Source organism: Oncorhynchus nerka, linkage group LG28, assembly GCF_034236695.1.
Source record: "Oncorhynchus nerka isolate Pitt River linkage group LG28, Oner_Uvic_2.0, whole genome shotgun sequence".
Lineage (NCBI taxonomy): Eukaryota > Metazoa > Chordata > Actinopteri > Salmoniformes > Salmonidae > Oncorhynchus > Oncorhynchus nerka.
In genome coordinates, this window is record NC_088423.1 from 32,812,962 (window position 1) to 32,834,337 (window position 21,376).

A 21,376-nucleotide genomic window follows, 5' to 3' on the forward strand; every position below is an offset into this window, starting at 1 on the left:
CGTACACTTAGGCCCTAAAGATTATGCTTACGCACTAACGGCAGATATAAAATATATATACATGTAGCTTCATATGAATTGTACAAACGGTACAAAGGGTCTAAACACTTTTGTAAATTAGGAATGTTTTTTTATTTTTAATATTTTTGCAAAAATGTCCAAAAACCTGTTTTCACTGTCATTATGGGGTATTGTGTGTAGACTGATGAGGAAAACATTTAATACGTTTTAGAATGAGGCTGTAATGTAACAAAATGGGGAAAAAGTCAATGGGTATGGGATACTTTCTGAATGCATTGTATATTAGTTTATTGCTAGTGTGTGAAAATGAACAAATACCAACATTTTATTCTAAATTGCTGTGAATGTCTTGAATAAATCAATTGCTATAGTATGTGAATAGGTTTGCTGTACAATGGATTGTGCTCTAACACTATTCTACAGTAAACCTCAACAATATGAGAGATAAACATGGTAATGCCTTCACTGATTGCACATAAAGGAAGACATCATGTAGGAACTAAAGTGCTTGCTTTGTGTCATCCTATGAATCCTGTTTATTGCTGTTCACAGCTATATTTATTTCTGTTTTCTCTAAAGTAGTCTTGAAAAACTGGAATTTTTACTTAGGCCATGTAACTCATTGGTTAGTACAAACCAAGATGTTTACCCAGCAGATAGGAATCCACAGACCTCTGTCCTTACCGGGTCAAGTCAGCTTGTTGACTTCTGCCTGTGTGGGTTGGGGGTGTGGTTAATTACCAAATGATACAGTCCATAGTGGATTATATTTGACATTATTAGGAGCTATTCAGACTCTGCAGGTGAGGATAATTCATTTATATGTGTAATGAACAATTGAAATGATAGTGTGTGAGTACATCTTCTGTCTTTTTGATCATATGAAAACAACCTGATTTGTACTTTGAAGAAAAGAACCAAGCATACATTTTCCTTCAGAGGCAAGTCAATGATCTTGAGTGGAAAAAACAAAAAGGCCTGTGTGTTATTTTACAACTTCAACAGAACAACCCTTTCCTCAGGACAACAAACATAGCTCAACTGAAAATATACAAAGTACGACCACAAACACAACCTACAAATGACCTCACAATAAGCTCCCCTATGACATGCAAATTTCTAACTGTCGTGCTGCTTTGCTTTAGTTCCACCAGCTCTTTGTAACAGAGCAAATCCAGATAACCAGATGTTAAGTGAGCAACAGGCCAACAGATTCCTCTCCTCGCTCCGTCTCTGACTAGACGGACTTCAAACCCCCTCAACCCAGCATTAGCAGCAAATAGAGCTCATCTGACAACAGCATATTCAACGGTTAATGGGTTTGTGTGATTGTGACACTACATTATTTTTTATTTATTTTTTATTTCACCTTTATTTAACCAGGTAGGCTAGTTGAGAACAAGTTCTCATTTGCAACTGCGACCTGGCCAAGATAAAGCATAGCAGTGTGAACAGACAACACAGAGTTACACATGGAGTAAACAATTAACAAGTCAATAACACAGTAGAAAAAAGGGGCAGTCTATATACAATGTGTGCAAAAGGCATGAGGAGGTAGGCGAATAATTACAATTTTGCAGATTAACACTGGAGTGATAAATGATCAGATGGTCATGTACAGGTAGAGATATTGGTGTGCAAAAGAGCAGAAAAGTAAATAAATAAAAACAGTATAAAAACAGTATGGGAATGAGGTAGGTGAAAATGGGTGGGCTATTTACCAATAGACTATGTACAGCTGCAGCGATCGGTTAGCTGCTCAGATAGCTGATGTTTGAAGTTGGTGAGGGAGATAAAAGTCTCCAACTTCAGCGATTTTTGCAGTTCGTTCCAGTCACAGGCAGCAGAGTACTGGAACGAAAGGCGGCCAAATGAGGTGTTGGCTTTAGGGATGATCAGTGAGATACACCTGCTGGAGCGCGTGCTACGGATGGGTGTTGCCATCGTGACCAGTGAACTGAGATAAGGCGGAGCTTTACCTAGCATGGACTTGTAGATGACCTGGAGCCAGTGGGTCTGGCGACGAATATGTAGCGAGGGCCAGCCGACTAGAGCATACAAGTCGCAGTGGTGGGTGGTATAAGGTGCTTTAGTGACAAAACGGATGGCACTGTGATAGACTGCATCCAGTTTGCTGAGAGGAGTATTGGAAGCCATTTTGTAGATGACATCGCCGAAGTCGAGGATTGGTAGGATAGTCAGTTTTACTAGGGTAAGCTTGGCGGCGTGAGTGAAGGAGGCTTTGTTGCGGAATAGAAAGCCGACTCTTGATTTGATTTTCGATTGGAGATGTTTGATATGAGTCTGGAAGGAGAGTTTGCAGTCTAGCCAGACACCTAGGTACTTATAGATGTCCACATATTCAAGGTCGGAACCATCCAGGGTGGTGATGCTAGTCGGGCATGCGGGTGCAGGCAGCGATCGGTTGAAAAGCATGCATTTGGTTTTACTAGCGTTTAAGAGCAGTTGGAGGCCACGGAAGGAGTGCTGTATGGCATTGAAGCTCGTTTGGAGGTTAGATAGCACAGTGTCCGAAAGTATATAGAATGGTGTCGTCTGCGTAGAGGTGATTCAGGGAATCGCCCGCAGCAAGAGCAACATCATTGATATACACAGAGAAAAGAGTCGGCCCGAGAATTGAACCCTGTGGCACCCCCATAGAGACTGCCAGAGGACCGGACAGCATGCCCTCCGATTTGACACACTGAACTCTGTCTGCAAAGTAATTGGTGTACCAGGCAAGGCAGTCATCCGAAAAACCGAGGCTACTGAGTCTGCCGATAAGAATATGGTGATTGACAGAGTCGAAAGCCTTGGCAAGGTCGATGAAGACGGCTGCACAGTACTGTCTTTTATCGATGGCGGTTATGATATCGTTTAGTACCTTGAGTGTGGCTGAGGTGCACCCGTGACCGGCTCGGAAACCAGATTGCACAGCGGAGAAGGTACGGTGGGATTCGAGATGGTCAGTGGCCTGTTTGTTGACTTGGCTTTCGAAGACCTTAGATAGGCAGGGCAGGATGGATATAGGTCTATAACAGTTTGGGTCCAGGGTGTCTCCCCCTTTGAAGAGGGGGATGACTGCGGCAGCTTTCCAATCCTTGGGGATCTCAGACGATATGAAAGAGAGGTTGAACAGGCTGGTAATAGGGGTTGCGACAATGGCGGCGGATAGTTTCAGAAATAGAGGGTCCAGATTGTCAAGCCCAGCTGATTTGTACGGGTCCAGGTTTTGCAGCTCTTTCAGAACATCTGCTATCTGGATTTGGGTAAAGGAGAACCTGGAGAGGCTTGGGCGAGGAGCTGCGGGGGGGCGGAGCTGTTGGCCGAGGTTGGAGTAGCCAGGCGGAAGGCATGGCCAGCCGTTGAGAAATGCTTATTGAAGTTTTCGATAATCATGGATTTATCGGTGGAGACCGTGTTACCTAGCCTCAGTGCAGTGGGCAGCTGGGAGGAGGTGCTCTTGTTCTCCATGGACTTCACAGTGTCCCAGAACTTTTTGGAGTTGGAGCTACAGGATGCAAACTTCTGCCTGAAGAAGCTGGCCTTAGCTTTCCTGACTGACTGCGTGTATTGGTTCCTGACTTCCCTGAACAGTTGCATATCACGGGGACTATTCAATGCTATTGCAGTCCGCCACAGGATGTTTTTGTGCTGGTCGAGGGCAGTCAGGTCTGGAGTGAACCAAGGGCTGTATCTGTTCTTGGTTCTGCATTTTTTGAACGGAGCATGCTTATCTAAAATGGTGAGGAAGTTACTTTTAAAGAATGACCAGGCATCCTCAACTGACGGGATGAGGTCAATGTCCTTCCAGGATACCCGGGCCAGGTCGATTAGAAAGGCCTGCTCACAGAAGTGTTTTAGGGAGCGTTTGACAGTGATGAGGGGTGGTCGTTTGACTGCGGCTCCGTGGCGGATACAGGCAATGAGGCAGTGATCGCTGAGATCCTGGTTGAAGACAGCGGAGGTGTATTTGGAGGGCCAGTTGGTCAGGATGACGTCTATGAGGGTGCCCTTGTTTACAGAGTTAGGGTTGTACCTGGTGGGTTCCTTGATTATTTGAGTGAGATTGAGGGCATCTAGCTTAGATTGTAGGACTGCCGGGGTGTTAAGCATATCCCAGTTTAGGTCACCTAACAGAACAAACTCTGAAGCTAGATGGGGGGCGATCAATTCACAAATGGTGTCCAGGGCACAGCTGGGAGCTGAGGGTGGTCGATAGCAGGCGGCAACAGTGAGAGACTTATTTCTGGAGAGAGTAATTTTCAAAATTAGTAGTTCGAACTGTTTGGGTATGGACCTGGAAAGTATGACATTACTTTGCAGGCTAACTCCTCCCCTTTTGGCAGTTCTATCTTGACGGAAGATGTTATTAGACAGGCAATGCAACCAAAATACAGGTTGGGACTTGATGAGGCTGAGGGAGGCCAGTCCTGCAAGCTCCTGGTCGGTGAGGAATTAAGAATGTGGCACACAAAGCTTTGAAGAGACCTGTACACTCTTCAGATGAGTGGAGATGCTTCCCAGTCTCATTGGTCCACTGAACAGAACTTATGATGGCCTGCTAGATTAGTGATCTGTACTGGCTTGGCTGCTTGTAGGAATTATCATCACTGTTCTATGCTTCCTGTGATGTGCTTGTAGAAATCAGAGGCTTGAGAAGCTAGCTTCGAGCATGGAATAAAACTCATGTTACGCTGCTGTTGCTTCAGCTGCTTTTGGTGAGCACACACTCCAAGTGTGTACCTCTTGTGTTTGGAGTCCTTTTATCTCATCCCACCATAGATCCTGTCATCAGACATTCAGCCTCAGCAGTAACACACCTTTCACTGTATTCCACGTTTAATTAAGGCCCTAACAAAGAGAGTAGTTGACAGCCTAGGCCGAACAGAAAGCTGCTCATCCACTGTGGGTGACAGCACTGAGCCTGCAGCAGCTGAGTCACAGTGACAACCATGGTACCATGGTCTACCTGCATTTTACAGTCTAACATTCACAATAGAAAATGCACCTAACTGTAGTTCCACAGAACCTGACAGGATTGAGATTGGGTCTTTAAGGGCTATATCAATCCATTTCTACACAATCTATTCCTATTCTATTCCTCTTAACACCAGGTTTCATATTTAAGCTTTTAAAAAATCATGATTATTAAGCCATATTTTTTAAAGACATTCTCTACTATGTATGGTCACTTTACTGTGCCCTCAAATGGATCAATAGAACTGAATCTCTATTTGTGTTTTAAAGCATGCCTTTGGCGGAGAATGGCCAACTCCCCTTCCCTCTAGTGTTGGTGCGCCAGAGTCAACAACGGCCAGAAATCGGAAGAAAGCAAGTGGAATTCAATAGGAACTGCGTAAGTAGGTTAAAAACACATTTTAAAAAAGAACATGCCTCTGCACGGCATCATCGGATCTGGGTCAAATCCTCAGACATCTGACCCAGCATCAGGCCTGGGTGACTGGAGGGGTCTGTGGCCATCTACGGCAATAACATCTCCACACACATACACGAGACTACAGTATATGCACTCGCACTCCTGTAGAGAAGTAGTCTGCCGCGTCACTCTTATATTCTGGATATCATGATCACCATAAAAAAGATACACACAGCACATACATACAGTACCAGTGAAAGGGTTTCCTTATTTGTACTATTTTCTACATTGTAGAATAATAGTGAAGACATCAAAACTATGAAATAACACATATGGAATAATGTAGTAAACAAAAAAGTGTTAAACAAATCAAAATGTATTTAATATTTGATATTCTTCAAAGTAGCCACCCTTTGCCTCGATGACAGCTTTGCCCACTCTTGGCATTCTCTCAAGCAAGCTTCATGAGGTAGTCACCTGGAATGCATTTCAAGTAATAGGTGTGCCTTGTTAATATTTCTTTCCTTCTTAATGTGTTTGAGCAAATCAGTTGTGTTGTGACAAGGTAGGGGTGGTATACAAAAGACAGCCCTATTTGGTAAAAGACCAAGGCCATATTAAGGCAAGAACAGCTCAAATAAGCAAAGAGAAACCACAGTCCATTACTTTAAAACATGAAGGTCAGTCAATACAGAACATTTCAAGAACTTTGAATGTTTCTTTAAGTGCAGTTGCAAAAACCATCAAGCGCTATGATGAAACTGGTTCTCATGAGAACCACCACAGGAAATGAAGACCCAGAGTTACTTCTGCTGCAGAGGACAGGTTCATTAGAGTTTACTGCACCTCAGAAATTGCAGCCCAAATAAAGTGTGCTGCAAGTAACAGACACATTCAAGTAACAGAGTTCAAGTAACAGACACATCAATATCAACTGTTCAGAGCAGACTGTGAAATCAGGCATTCATGGTCGAATTGCTGCAAAGAAACCACTACTAAAGGACACCAATAATAAGAAGCTTGCTTGGGCCAAGAAACACCAGCAATGTACATTAGACCAGTGGAAATCTGTCCTTTGGTCTGATGAGTCCAAATTTTAAATTTTGGTTCCATCTGCCATGTCTTTGTGAGATGCAGAGTAGGTGAATGAATGATCTCCACAAGTATGAAGAACAGATGAGGAGTTGTGATGGTTCTTTGCTGGTGACAATGTCAGTGTTTTATTTTGAATTCAAGGCACACTTAACCAGCATGGTTTCCACAGCATTCTGCAGCGATACACCATCCCATTTGGTGGACGCTTAGTGGGACTATCATTTGTTGTTCAACAGGACAATGACCCAAAACTGCTCCAGGCTGTGTAAGGGCTATTTGACCAAGTAGGAGTGCTGCATCAGATGACCTGGCCTCCACAAACACCCAACCTCAAACCAACTGAGATGGTTTGGCGATACACCAGAACTTAGCTTGCGTTCTATTGCTTTTCTACAGACAAAGGAATTCTCCGGTTGGAACATTATTGAAGATATATGTTAAAAACATCCTAAAGATTGATTCTATACTTCGTTTGACATGTTTCTACGACCTGTAATATAACTTTTTGGACTTTTCGTCCGACCTTTCGTCTGGACTTGCACGCACATTTGGATTTATTCACCAAACGCCCTAACAAAGGAAGGTATTTGGACATAAATTATGAACTTTATCAAACAAATCAAACATTTATTGTGGAACTGGGATTCCTGGGAGTGCATTCGGATTAAGATCAAAGGTAAGTGAATATTTATAATGCTATTTCTGACTAATGTTGACCACACAACATGAGGGATCTCTTTGGCTGTCTCTGAGCGCCGTACTCGGATAATTGCACGGTGTGCTTTTTCCGTAAACATTTTTTAAAATCTGACACAGCGGTTGCATTAAGGAGAAGTTGACCTTAAGTTCCATGTATAATAGCTGTATCTTTTATCAATGTTTATTATGAGTATTTCTGTGAATTGATGTGGCTCTCTGCAAAATCACCGCATGTTTTGGAACTACTGAACATTACACGCCAATGTAAAATGAGATTTTTGAATATAAATATGCACTTTATCGAACAAAACATACATGTATTGTGTAACATGAAGTCCTATGAGTGTCATCTGATGAAGATCAAAGGTTAGTGATTAATTTAATCTATATTTCTGCTTTTTGTGACTCCTCTCTTTGGCTGGAAAAATGGCTGTGTTTTTCTGTGACTTGTTGGTGACCTAACAATCATTTGTGGTGCTTTTTTGAAATCAGACACTGTAGCTGGATTAACGAGAATTTTATCTTTAAAATGGTGTGAAATACTTGTATGCTTGAGGAATTTCAATTATGAGATTTTTGTTGTTTTGAATTTGGCGCCCTGCACTTTCACTGGCTGTTGGCGTGGTGGGACGCTACCGTCCCAAATATTCCAGAGAGGTTAACGCTTTATTGGTGACTACATGATTCTATATGTTATTCATAGTTTTGATGTCTAAACTATTATTCTATAAAAGAGAAAATAGTAAAAATAAAGACAACTCATGAATGAGTAGGTGTCCCAACTTTTGAATGGTATTGTGCGTGCGTGTGTGTGTGATATATATATAAAAAATATACATACATACTACAGTTCAAAAGTCACTTAGTTGGAGACTTATATCTCCCTAACCAACTTTAAACATCTGCTATCTGAGCAGCTAACCGATCGCTGCAGCTGTACATAGTCCATCGGTATATAGCCCACCCAATTTACCTACCTCATCCCCATACTGTTTTTATTTTATTTATTTTTCTGCTCTTTTGCACACCAGTATCTCTACCTGCACATGTTCATCTGATAATTTATCACTCCAGTGTTAATCTGCTAAATTGTAATTATTCACTCCTATGGCCTATTTATTGCCTACCTCCTTATTGCCTGCCTACCTCATACCTTTTGCACACAATGTATATAGATTATTTTTTTCTACTATGTTATTGACTTGTTTATTGTTTACTCCATGTGTAACTCTGTGACGTTGTCTGTTCACACTGCTATGCTTTATATTGGCCAGGTCGCAGTTGCAAATGAGAACTTGTTCTCAACTAGCCTATCTGGTTAAATAAAGGTGAAATAAATAAAATAAGAAATGTCCTTGTTTTTGTACATTAAAATATCATCAAATTGATCAGAAATACAGCGTAGACATTGTTAATGTTGTAAATGACTATTGTAGCTGGATTTCTGTATGGAATATATACAAATAGGTGTACAGAGGCCCATTATCAACAACCATCACTCCTGTGTGCCAATGGCACGTTGTGTTAGCTAATCCAAGCAAATTTTTAAAAGGCTAATTGATCATTAGAAAACCCTTTTGCAATTATGTTAGCACAGCTGAAAACTGTTGTGCCAATTAAAGAAGCAATACAACTGGCCTTCTTTAGACTAGTTGAGTATCTGGAGCATCAGCATTTGTGGGTTCGATCACAGGCTCAAAATGGCCAGAAACAAAGCACTTTCTTCTGAAATTCGTCAGTCTATTCTTGTTCTGAGACTTGAAGGCTATTTATTCCATGTGAGAAATTGCCAAGAAACTGAAGATCTCGAACAACGCTGTGTACTACTCCCTTCACAGAACAGCGCAAACTGGCTCTAACCAGAATAGAAAGAGTGTGAGGCCCCTGTGCACAACTGAGCAAGAGAACAAGTACATTAGTGTCTTGTTTTAAAATGGAACAAAAACTAAAGTGTTTTTTCCTTCAAAAACAAGGACATTTCTAAGTGACCCCAAACTTTTGACCGTTGCTGACAGGTGTATAAAATCGAGCACACAGTCGCCATAGGCAAACATTGGCAGTAGAATGGCATTACTGAAGAGCTCCGTGACTTTCAACATGGCACAGTCATAGGATGCCACCCATCCATTACAGTTGACTGGGGCAGCTCTAGCATGGCAGAAATCTGACAAACTGATTTGGATGGGTGGCATCCTATGACTGTGCCATACTGTTATTGTGAAGTAGAAACATCTAGGAGCAACAACAGCTCAGCCGCAAAGTGGTAGACCTCACAAGCTCACGGAACGGGACCGCTGAGTGCTGAGGCGTGTAAAAATTGTCTGTCCTCTGTTGCAACCCTCACTACAGAGTTCCAAACTGCCCCTGGAAGCAACGTCAGCACAAGAACTGTTTGTCGGGAGCATCATAAAATGGGTTTCCATGGCCAAGCAGCCGCACACAAGCCTAAGATCACCATGCACAATGCCAAGTGTTGGAGTGGTGTAAAGCACGCCACCATTGGACTCTAGCACAGCGGAAACAAGATCTCTGGAGTGATGAATCATACTTCAGCATCTGGCAGTCCAACGGACAAATCTGGGTTTGGTGGATGTCAGACGAAGACCTGCCCCAATTCATAGTCGCAACTGTAAAGTTTGGTGGCCCCTTAGTTCTAGTGAAGGGGCAGTCTTAAAGCTACAGCATACAAAGAAATTCTAGACAAATCTGTGCAACAGTTTGGGGAAGGTATGACAATGCCGTCATGCACAAACTGAGGTCCACACAGAAATGTTTTGTCGATATCAGTGTGGAAGAACTTGACTTGCCTGCACAGAGCCCTGACCTCAACCCCATCAAACACCTTTGGGATGAATTGGAACTGCGAGCCAGGTCTAAAATCGCCAAACATCAGTGACCAACCTCACTAATGCTCGTGGCTGAATGGAATCAAGTCCCCGTAGCAATGTTCCAACATCTAGTGGAAAGCCTTCCCAGAGGAGTGGAGGCTGTTATAGCAGCAAAGGAGAGGACCAACTCCATATATATGCCCATGATTTTGGAATGAAAGTCGATGAGCAGGTGTCCACATACTTTTGTTAATGTAGTGTACCTCAAAACCGGTTTGACCCAGCACTAAGAAGCCTGCATTACAAAACCCCAACCGTATCACTGGACAAACCACTTTAATGTTATGATGGACTTGTTTAAGAGATTCCAGAGTCAGCACCTCATTTTTTGCATCCTAGAAAACACTTCCGTCTGAAACAGAGAATGCTTCTCGTAAAAACCCCTCCCTTTGATAAACTGACCACTGGCCTTTGTCTCTGCCCAGGGTTAATGGACTCTGAAGAGGAAGTTCAATTATTTATGACAACAATGAAGGTCTAGCACTACGGCATCAGAACAGTAGTGTAGAACCATTTGTTTCCTACTGAGAGGCAAGAGGAAATGTATTCTTCTTTAACAATATCGCTGACATAAAACTTTAAGTTCCGTAATTAGCGTCCTGCTTTTGCGGTTCTCTCCGGTCAGTATTAGAGTGCTCCATGAACTGGTGAACAGAGAATGGGATACTCAAAGACAGAGCTGAGTCACGGTTCCTAGCTCCAATGACACACCGTACTGGGTTGTTTTCCATTACTAGGCAGTCACGAGACGGCAGTAGATGAATGCAGAGTGTCACATTTAGAGACACTCTGCTAGACTACACGAGGCACCAACAATACTCTTAGGATACTTGTACAAAGCTTATAGAACTTGTGAGAACCAATGATGTGTTAAGAGATCCTGGGAGGTCCAACAGTGTTTGCAGTCTACCACAGACTTACTTAAAATTGCCAATGGAGCTGGAGAAAGGCCAAATGAGGGTACTTACAGCTCCTGGCGCAGGCGTCTGATCTTGGCCTTGGCGTCGGCCAGCTCCACAGACAGGTGCTGGCGGCTCTCTGTGCGGCGCAAGCTAGGCGAGTCGTTGGGCGACTGGGCAAAGAGGGGCGGAGGAGAGTACAGTCCACAGTCCCTCTCCTGGGTCAGCTCCACAATGGTCTGGAAGGACACGCAACACCATAACAGTTAGACCAGGGATGCAAACTGGTGAAGGCCCAAGGTGCTGACAAAACATTCTCTGTGTAAACTGACTATTTTCAGAGTGGGGTTGTCACTACACCAAAATATGACTAACGATGGCCAAGTTTCATAAAACAGAGTAGTATCGTGATACCACACAGGGTTAGAGGCAAACTGAGGACGGATCAACATTGTAATTACTCCACAATACTAACCTAATTGAGAGAGTGAAAAGAAGGGCGCCTGTACAGAATACAAATACTCCAAAACATGCATCCTGTTTAAAATAAGGCACTAAAATAAAATTGCCCAGAAATATCCTGAATACAAAGCGTTACGCATGCATTCTGTGCTCAGTCAATCATTTCAATATGAGAAACATACACCATTATTTAGTGATCACACAGAGAGAGAAGCTCTTTTCACACCCCTCAATGATCTCAATAATTTAAGATCAAAATGGCAAATATTGCCAAAAAGGAACAAGCTTGCATCCCTGTAGACAACTCACAGACCAGGACCCTGATCATGTATCCTACACTCATCTTCTATATTTAACACATGTATCCCTCCCTCCTTACTTACTTGAAATGACCAGCCCAAGTAATCTTAACAGATTTGGATGGGTGAAAACAAGGCTCTCATCAAATTGCTTTCAACAGTGTTAGATCATTGATCACAATGAAAGACAAAGCAGTTGTCAGACAGGGTATTGAAGATTGAGTATACTGACCGTGTGGATTGCAGTCTATATATAGTCTCCTGTGACGCCTTGTTATTGAACAGTAGTACCTATATTGCGTCAGGCTCTCCTGCTGTTCTGTCTGCTCAGTCTGGGAGGTGTGAGCTTAGGGAGATGGCTCTGATTAGGACGGACCTCAAAGGAGGAGAAGCAGCACCTAGCCACCAGGATCAGTCACTTAAATGGAAACCCCAAACATAATGAAAAGCCCAGTACTAATGCAGTTAAGGCTCAAGTATCGGCACACAAGGGTATATTAGGCTGGGTTCGGAGATAATAGTAGCAAAAGGCATTGGTTTAAAATGGCCTGTGACAACATATCATCCCTCCTCTCTCTCTCATCGTCCGTTCATAACCCAGTGGCTACGCAATGAAATGGGCTTTTAATGAAGAGTGTCTAGCCTCCAGTGGAGATCCTTATAATCCCACCTCCTTCTCTCTGCCCCCCTAGCCCATAGGATGCTGGGACTGCTGCTCTACCAGGCTTTGGCAACTGTACGGGTGGGCTGTCCTTAATCAGACTGCTCTGGGTTCAATTCACACACACCCCAACCATACACACAAACTGACGCACACGCCATAAAAATGCAGACACCATAGCACCATACAGACTCTATACAGGCCGTTAACTCATTGAGACAACATTTTATTCATTTTATTTTACCTTTATTTAACTAGGCAAGTCAGTTAAGAACAAATTCTTATTTACAATGACGGCCTAGGAACAATGGGTTAACTGATTTTTACCTTGTCGGCTCTGGGATTCGATCTAGCAAACTTTTGGTTACTGGCCCAACGCTCTAACCACTTGAGTGGAGTTAAAAAGGCACCAATGTGCCCGGTTTCAGACATGTACCTCCAGCTGGTCGTCTCTCTCGTCCACCAGGCGTTTGAGATGGAAGGCCATGTTCCTGGAGAAGGAGTCCAGGTCCTCTGGGGGCAGGTCACCCCCCTCCAGCCACTGTAGGTCCACAACATTCTCCTGGTTGTGGGTCACCTTCAAAACAACAGCATTAGCGGAGTCACACTCTGCCAGCCAATACACAGAACAAATGTGTTGAAAGCAATGGTAAGCAAACTAATTTACTTTGACTCAAACTGCTGTTGAGGGCAGTGACATAAATGTGGCTGAAAAGCTCACAGATCCGTCCTACAATAACTAAAGTTTCCTTTTACAAAAAGCTGGCCCAAAACAGACACACGAGACGCAAGGGTTTATGTTTGAACTGGATGCCTTCACAAAATGAGATATAAAGATATATCTATACATCGGTCTCTCATACCTCTTGGATGTGAGATGCTATGGCAGCTTTTGTGTCAAAGTCTAGCGTCTGGATCCTCTCAATGTACTCTTCTTTCTTCTCACACTGCAAACAAAAGGAGGCGGTTTGGGGTTTGGATGACAGTCTGGAGAGTGGAATTAGAGAGGTCTTTGCGAGGTCAGCTTCCTAAACACAGGCTAGGTTGAAGATGGGAAGATGAAGACACCAGCGTCACAATACAGAGGTTCTACCACTCAATCAACCAAGGGAGCAGCTAAAATATTGTAGCTACGCTGCCTAGGCAGAAGGCAAGCATTCTGAAACAGATATCAGGATGGTGAAAAATGCATTTTAAACGAATGCCAGAAAAAAAGACGTCTAGCCAGCTAGCTAAAGTTGAGGTTGAAGATTACAAGGTTAAGACAACAGGGTTCTAATATCTCGTAACTCTTTACAATTCATGGAACTAGATTTACTAGTTAGCAACGGCACTAGTAGTTATCAATGGCGCCGGTCCCATTAGTTTATTTTTGAATGCTTCAGCATTGAATTATTACATAGTCTTAACAAGAGAATGGCCTGGGTTCTGATTGGTTGGCTTTGAGGAAAAATGCCTGTGAAGGAATATGTAGATCAGGGGTCAGCAACAGGTGGCCCGCAGGCCATAACCGACCCGCAACTGACTTCCCCACCAAAGTTTTTTTGCAAAACAAAAAAGGGGGATTTTCATTTTTTGGTCAAACAAGACTAAAACCATCAGGAATTCAGCTAAAAATCAAGTTACCCTGTAATAGAACAGTGTCACCTAACAATTATGATCTAGAAAACAACATTTAAATCAACACTGACTTCACACATATTTCCCTATCAGGAGTCCTTGAAGAAGTATCCTAGGTCAGAACTCCCTAAAACAGTGAGCTAAGTGTTAACGAGAATGACTGAGGTTAGCGTCTCTCTGGCCAGGGGTTAAGTATGACGCATCATCAGTGCTACTCCAGCCAGGCACAGGGCAAAGACAGAGACAAGGGTCGGGTCAGGGCATACAGAGCCTCCCATTGAGCAGACACACCCTCTGACCCTTCTCTGGCCTGCTGCCAGGACAGAAGACAGACCACCTGTCATAGTGCCAACTCTGCTGAGGAAGAGGAAGCGAATGCTAGTCTGAGTGAGAATGACTCATTTTACTCATACAACTGTAGTTGTGTGAACACTCGTCTGAACAATAGAGCCGAAGGTTATTGATGGTCAGGAAGTAGTGAGTAAGAGCAACTCAAATCAATAGAAGAGTGAGTGTTAATCCTACAGGAAATGGTAAATGGTAGACTATTGACAGTAGATGATGAGTGTACAGTAGGACTTACCTGGACAGCACAGCCAAGCAACAGCAACAACAGCTTCCTCATCTCCTCCAGACCTTGCTCTGCAGACAGATTGTCAAATAGTGTTTTACTACCATTGATTTTACTACCATACATATTTTCATTGACTGTAGTTCTTGTCCCTGGCATTTTGCCTCGTTTCAAATTCATTTCATAAATCACAACCAAATTCCATAAGCTTTTGCTGTATCATTTTGCAAAAAAGATATCTGCCCCCCCGGCCCGGTCACACAGATAGGGCTGTAGTAAGTATCCTGAGATGAGCCATTCAAGTAACCCTATTACATACATACAAACCTACTATTGCATGCTTATAATGTGAGGTCCTTAACCAAAAAGATTGTACTGTAATTTTCAGCATCCAATCAGATAGGTATGGTATGATGCCAAGCCACATGTAGAGGAAATGATTACACAGCTGCTAGGAAGCTCAACAAGGTTGAGGTAATCTGTAGAATTGTAAAATAATGAGCCGGTTGGTGGGTGGGTCTGCCTGCCTGTGCGTGTGTGTGTGTGTGTAGTCAGCTCATCAGCCCCAAGGACATAAACACAGATTACTAACAGGCTTTGACAACAAGGCATGTCTATTCAGAAAAAAAGGGCCACACAGCAATAACAACTACTGTAAATCCCCACCAGTAGGTACAACATCTTCATGGACAGCCATAATATCAAATGGCAATATTTTGTTCTTAGTGTATGTTATGGTGCATTCGTTTCCTCCATGTGGGTGTGTAGTGACAGTAGAGGTAGAGGGTTTGGAAGGTTGAACTATTGGATGTAGCCTCCAGTGCATTCGGAAAGTATTCAGTACACTTGACTTTTTCCACATTATGTTACAGCCACATTCTAAAATAGATCAAATTGTTTTCCCCATCTCAAATCCACACACAATACCACATAATGACAAAGCAAAAACAGTATTTTTTTTGCAAATGCATATTTTTTTTTTAAAGAAACACCTAATTTACATAAGTAATCTGACCCTTTACTATTAGAATCGAAATTGAGCTCAGGTGCATTCGGTTTCCATTGATCATCCTTGAGATGTTTCCACAACATGATTAGAGTCCACCTTTGGTAAATTCAAATTATTTGACATGATTTGGAAAGGCACACACCTGTCTATAAGGTCCCACAGTTGACAGTGCATGTCAGAGCAAAAACCAACCCATGAGGTTGAAGGAATTGTTCGTTGAGCTCCGAGACAGGATTGTGTCGAGGTACAGATCTGGGGAAAGGTAACAAAAAATGTCTGCAATATTGAAGTTCCCCAAGAACCCAGTGGCATCCATCAATCTTATATGGAACAAGTTTGGAACCAACAATACTCTTCCTTGAGCTGGCCAGGGGCAAAATTGAGCAATCGGGGAGAAGGGTCTTGGTCGGGGAGGTGACCAAGAACACAATGGTCACTTTGACAGAGCTCCAGAGTTCCTCTGGGGAGATGGGATAAACCTTCCAGAAGGACAACCATCTCTGCAGCACTCCAATCAGACCTTTATGGTAGAGTGGCCAGACGGAAGCAACTCCTAAGTAAAATGGCACGACAGTCCGCTTGGAGTTTGCCAAAAGGAACCCAAAGACTCCCAGACTAGAGATCGACCGATTATTTGAGAACCAAAAAAAGCCGATACCGATTTAAATCGGACAAATTCTATGTATTTATTTGTAATAATGACAATTACAACAATACTGAATGAACACTTATTTTAACTTAATATAATACATCAATAAAACCAATTTAGCCTCAAATAAATAATGGTTTGGTTTAAATAATGCTAAAACAAAGTGTTGGAGAAGTAAAAGTGCAATATGTGCCATGTAAGAAAGCTAACGTTTAAGTTCCTTGCTCAGAACATGAGAACATATGAAAGCTGGTGGTTCCTTTTAACATGAGTCTTCAATATTCCCTGGTAAGAAGTTTTAGGTTGAGGTTATTATAGGAATAATAGGACTATTTCTCTCTATACCATTTGTATTTCATATACCTTTGACTATTGGATGTTCTTATAGGCACTTTAGTGTTGCCAGTGTAACAGTATAGCAGTATAGCTTCCGTCCCTCTCCTCGCCCCTACCTGGGCTCGAACCAGGAACACGTCAAAAACAGCCACACTTGAAGCATCGTTATCCATTGCTCCACAAATGGCAGAGCAAGGGGAACAACTACTTCAAGGTCTCAGAGCGAGTGCCGTCACCGATTGAAACGCTATTAGCGCGCACAACGCTAACCATTTCACATCGGTTACACGAGCCTAATCTCGGGAGTTGATAGGCTTGAAGTCATAAACAGCTCAATACTTTTATTTTTTAATTGAACCTTTATTAACTTAATAACACACAGAAAAACGAGCCTTAGGTCATTAATATGGTAAAATAGAAACGATCATTTCGAAACCAAAATGTTTATTCTTTCAGTGAAATACGGAACCGTTCCGTATTTTACCTAACGGGTGACATCCCTAAGTCTAAATATTGCTGTTACATTGTACAACCTTCAATGTTATGTCATAATTATGTACAATTCTGGCAAATTAATTACAAGCTTTGTTAGGAATAAATGGTCTTCACACAGTTCGCAATGAGCCAGGCAGCCCAAACTGCTGCATATACCCCGACTCTGCTTGCACAGAATGCAAGAGAAGTGACACATTTTCCCTAGTTAAAAGAAAGTCATGTTAGCAGGAAATCTTAACTAAATATGCAGGTTTAAAAATATATACTTGTGTATAGATTTTTTTTTAAAGGCATTGATGTTTATGGTTAGGTACACATTGGTGCAACGACAGTGCTTTTTCGCAAATGAGCTTGTTAAATCACCACCCGTTTGGTGAAGTAGGCTGTGATTCGATGAGAAATTAACAGGCACAGCATCGATTATATGCAACGCAGGACACGCTAGATAAACTAGTAATATCATCAACCATGTATAGTTTACTAGTGATTATGTTACGACTGATTTAAAAAATAAAAAAAAAGTTTAATGCTAGCTAGCAACTTACCTTGGCTTCTTGCTGCACTCGAGTAACAGGTAGTCAGCCTGCCACGCAGTCTCCTCACGGAGTGCAATGTAAGGCAGGTGGTTAGAGCGTTGGACTAGTAACCAGAAGATTGCAAGATCGAATCCCCGAGCTGACAAGGTAAAAATCTGTCGTTCTGCCCCTGAACGAGGCAGTTAACCCACCGTTCCTAGGCCGTCATTGAAAATAAGGTGTTCTTAACTGATTTGCCTAGTTAAATAAAGGTGTAAAAGAAAAGAAAAATACTACATTTCTATTTTTTATTTTAAAAATCAGCCACAATCGGTGTCCAAAAATGCAGATTACTGATTGTTATGAGAACTTGAAATCAGCCCTAATTAATCAGCAATTCCGATCAATCGGTCGACCTCTATCCCAGACCATGAGAAACAAGATTCTCTGGTCTGATGAAACCAAGATTGAACTCTTTGGCCTGAATGCCAAGATTCACGTCTGGAGGAAACCTGGCACCATCCCTATGGTGAAGCATGGTGGTGGCAGCAGCATGCTGGGGGAATATGTTTCAGCTGCAGGATCGAAGGAAAGATAAATGGAGCGCACTACAGAGAGATTCTTGATGAAAACCTGCTCCAGAGAGCTCAGGACCTCAGACTGGGGCGAAGGTTCACCTACCAACAGGACAACGACCCTAGGCACACAGCCAAGACAATGCAGGAGTGGCTTCGGGACAAGTCTGTCCTTGAATGGCCCAGCCAGAGCCCGGACTTAAACCCGATCTAACATCTCTGGAGAGACATCTCTGCAGCGACACATCCCATCCAACCTGACAGAGCTCGAGAGGATCTCCAGAGAAGAATGGAAGAAACTCCCCAAATACAGGTGTGCAAAGCTTGTACGGTAGTGTCATAGCCAAGAAGACTTGAGGCTGTAATCACTGCCAAAAGGTGCTTCAACAAAGTACTGAGTAAAGGGTCTGTGTACGTATGTAATTGTGATATTTCAGTTTTGCTTGGTCATTATGGGGCAGTGTGTGTAAATTGATGAGGGGGGGGACAATTGAATTAATTTTAGAATAAGACTATAACATAACATGGTGGAAGAAGTCAAGTGGTCTGAATACTTTCTAAATGCACTGTATACAACGCAATAATGCTTCTAAGGGGCATTTGGTGTTAAATGTACTGCTATAGTGTCAAGTCAACTGATTATAAAAGCCATGATAAAAATTATGACCTGTAACACTTCCGCTGAGCTGGCTTATATCTGTGGCTAATAAACAACTTATAGTGACATCAGTGTTTCACTCATCCTAATGACAACATCCTTGAAGACCAGATTCCTCCTATGCCATCTGGAATCCTTACAGATGTCCACACAGGACATCCAGAGGATCAAAACACAGGTCTCAGCTAAACTAACAATGTTTGTGGCCCAGACTGAAGCACCATCAGTAAGAAAAATAACTACTGGCCTATATTCACAACCTTACAGTATGATGTTCAATGTTTCTTTAGGGGGGGGGGGGATTCACCATATTAAAACAAGAGTTAAGTAACAGGGTTGACCTTGAAATTAAAAATCATTAATCACACAAAATAATATTCAGAAATGACTGTCAAAGTAACAAAATAACTAGGTGTGAAAACTTGGAGAAATGTTGGGGTTAAAGATCTTCCTAGACAGTGACAGAGGGACATGTCAAAATGCCCAAGTCTATTCATATAAAAAAGTGTTAAGGTCGCAATGAATAACTCAAGATAATATTCTGATAGATAGGATATGGACGGAACGGACGACGATTAGAAAATGTTGAGACCCATCGAAGCTAAACAACATCTATAAAGGCTAGGACATACACTAGCTTTTGTCGGCCAAGAGTACTTAGCACCTCTGAACAGATTGCAGGCCATAATTTGCCAACCATTCTTCATGTAGAATTGCGCAAAAATGTTGGCAGTCGGGATGTCCATCAGCGGGTGGTCTCTAACACACCACACCGAACAAGCGGCAGATCGACAATCTGTGTGGTGTGTGTGGTCCTTTAGGGAATATGAGAGTAGTCCGTTCTGGATTCTATTCTGAGTACACAAGACCAGCTGTTGCGAATGCCTTCTAAATGCTTTTTCTTCAAACTGAAAGCCTTAAGAAGGATTCATACACACACAGAAGCCTGTACAGTGATTTAGAAAGGCAAATCTTCTTGAGCGCTGAAGATAAAGGAGCAGGCAGGCGCTGGATGAATAATTTAAGAAGCTGACTGAACCAAGCATGGCGAGCGAGCATGCGAGAGAAAGAGAGAGATGGGGGAGAGAGCAAGATGTGGCGAGAGAATGAGAAAGAGAGCAAGAGGAGAGAGGGGGTGGTTTAAAATAGATGGAAATTTCCCTTCAGAAGCCCTGGCTCTGCAGGCTTTGTTATGATAGTGCTGTATGCGCCTAGTGTGGCTCCTTCCCTCGGTCGCTACACTCCGCTCTTCCTGGCAGGAAACTCACAGGGGCGCACAGACAGTGACTTACCCCTCATTGCTGCAACCCTTCCTGCCCAGCCATTGTTCACAGGAACCTGGGGGGGGGGTCCTACCAGGGAGCAGGGGCACAAGGCCTCAGTGACGCTGGGGCATACAGGTGAAAAACCCAGCAGCGTCACAGTTCTTGACACACTCAAACCAGTGCGCCCAGCACCTACTACCACACCCCATTCAAAGGCACTTGAATCTTTTGTCTTGCCAATTCACCCTCTGAAAGGCACACATACACAATCCATGTCTCAATTGACTCAAGGCTTAAAAACCTTTCTTTAACAAGTGACATCAATAAGGGATCATATCATAGCTTTCACCTGGTCAGTCTATGTCATGGAAAGAGCAGGTGTTACTAATGTTTTGTACAGTCAGTGTATTTTGTCAATTGGCCCAATAATTGTTATTCATTATATATGTCTATAACGTGAGTCAGGGACAACTCATGTTTCCTCTGATAAAATACCACACGTTTGCTAATTTCACTTCCGACTGAAACTGATTTTATAAATCACTTATTTCCCCAAGGGCCTCATTTATAAACATAGCATATTTTGTGCATATGCGTGTGCCCAGATCACGCAAAACTTGCCATTTATAAAAACTGAGCTTGAAGTGAGAATGTGCTTATCCTGCCGCAAACTTTAGACCACGTGTACGCAGTTTCTATTGGTTGAGGTATTACATTGCAGGCAAAAGTAGTATCCTTGTGCTGAGACAGTGGAGCTCATATTCCCGACGTGGCTACACAACAAATTACCATGCACATCTCATTTAAATTGGGCCTATTAGATAGACTTCTGTCATTTCAAGTTTTTGCTCTTTGCATCCGACAGGGAGCATAGTTCATAAGATTAACAGGTGAACATGATGTTAATATTTTGCGTTGAAATGTGTAGGCTACCACTGTACGTAGGTCTACTGTTGTTTATTTTCCCCCCCCCAGAGTAGACAATGTTTCAGAATGTGTGGGCAGTGCAGAATATTTAGGTTCGGGAAAAAGTGAAAGCAAAACATGATTGCATTCAAACGATCTGTTTACTGGTCCACAACAATTTGCTATTGTTTTTGACCTTCAGAAACAGTCAGATAAAGCAAATGTCACTTGACATTTGATCAAGTTTGCCATTACATTTTCCTTTAGATACCGTCTTGGTCTAATTCCAATACTTCCAAACCATACAGCAAATAAGGGTGTTATTGTCCCCATAAAAGGTGAACGATGGGCATTTTTCAGATGCAGTTATAAT

The 21,376-nt window shown here is 42.5% G+C and overlaps 1 protein-coding gene across 1 annotated transcript in view; it reads right to left on the bottom strand.

Moving 5' to 3' along the window:
* Nucleotides 1-21,376, bottom strand: part of LOC115113151 (girdin-like) — an 86,747-nt gene that overhangs the window by 27,746 nt on the left and 37,625 nt on the right. Inside the window, 4 exon segments of the mRNA XM_065012774.1 lie at nucleotides 11,052-11,221; nucleotides 12,841-12,981; nucleotides 13,268-13,351; nucleotides 14,608-14,666. Coding sequence (XP_064868846.1) covers nucleotides 11,052-11,221; nucleotides 12,841-12,981; nucleotides 13,268-13,351; nucleotides 14,608-14,666 — 454 coding nt within the window.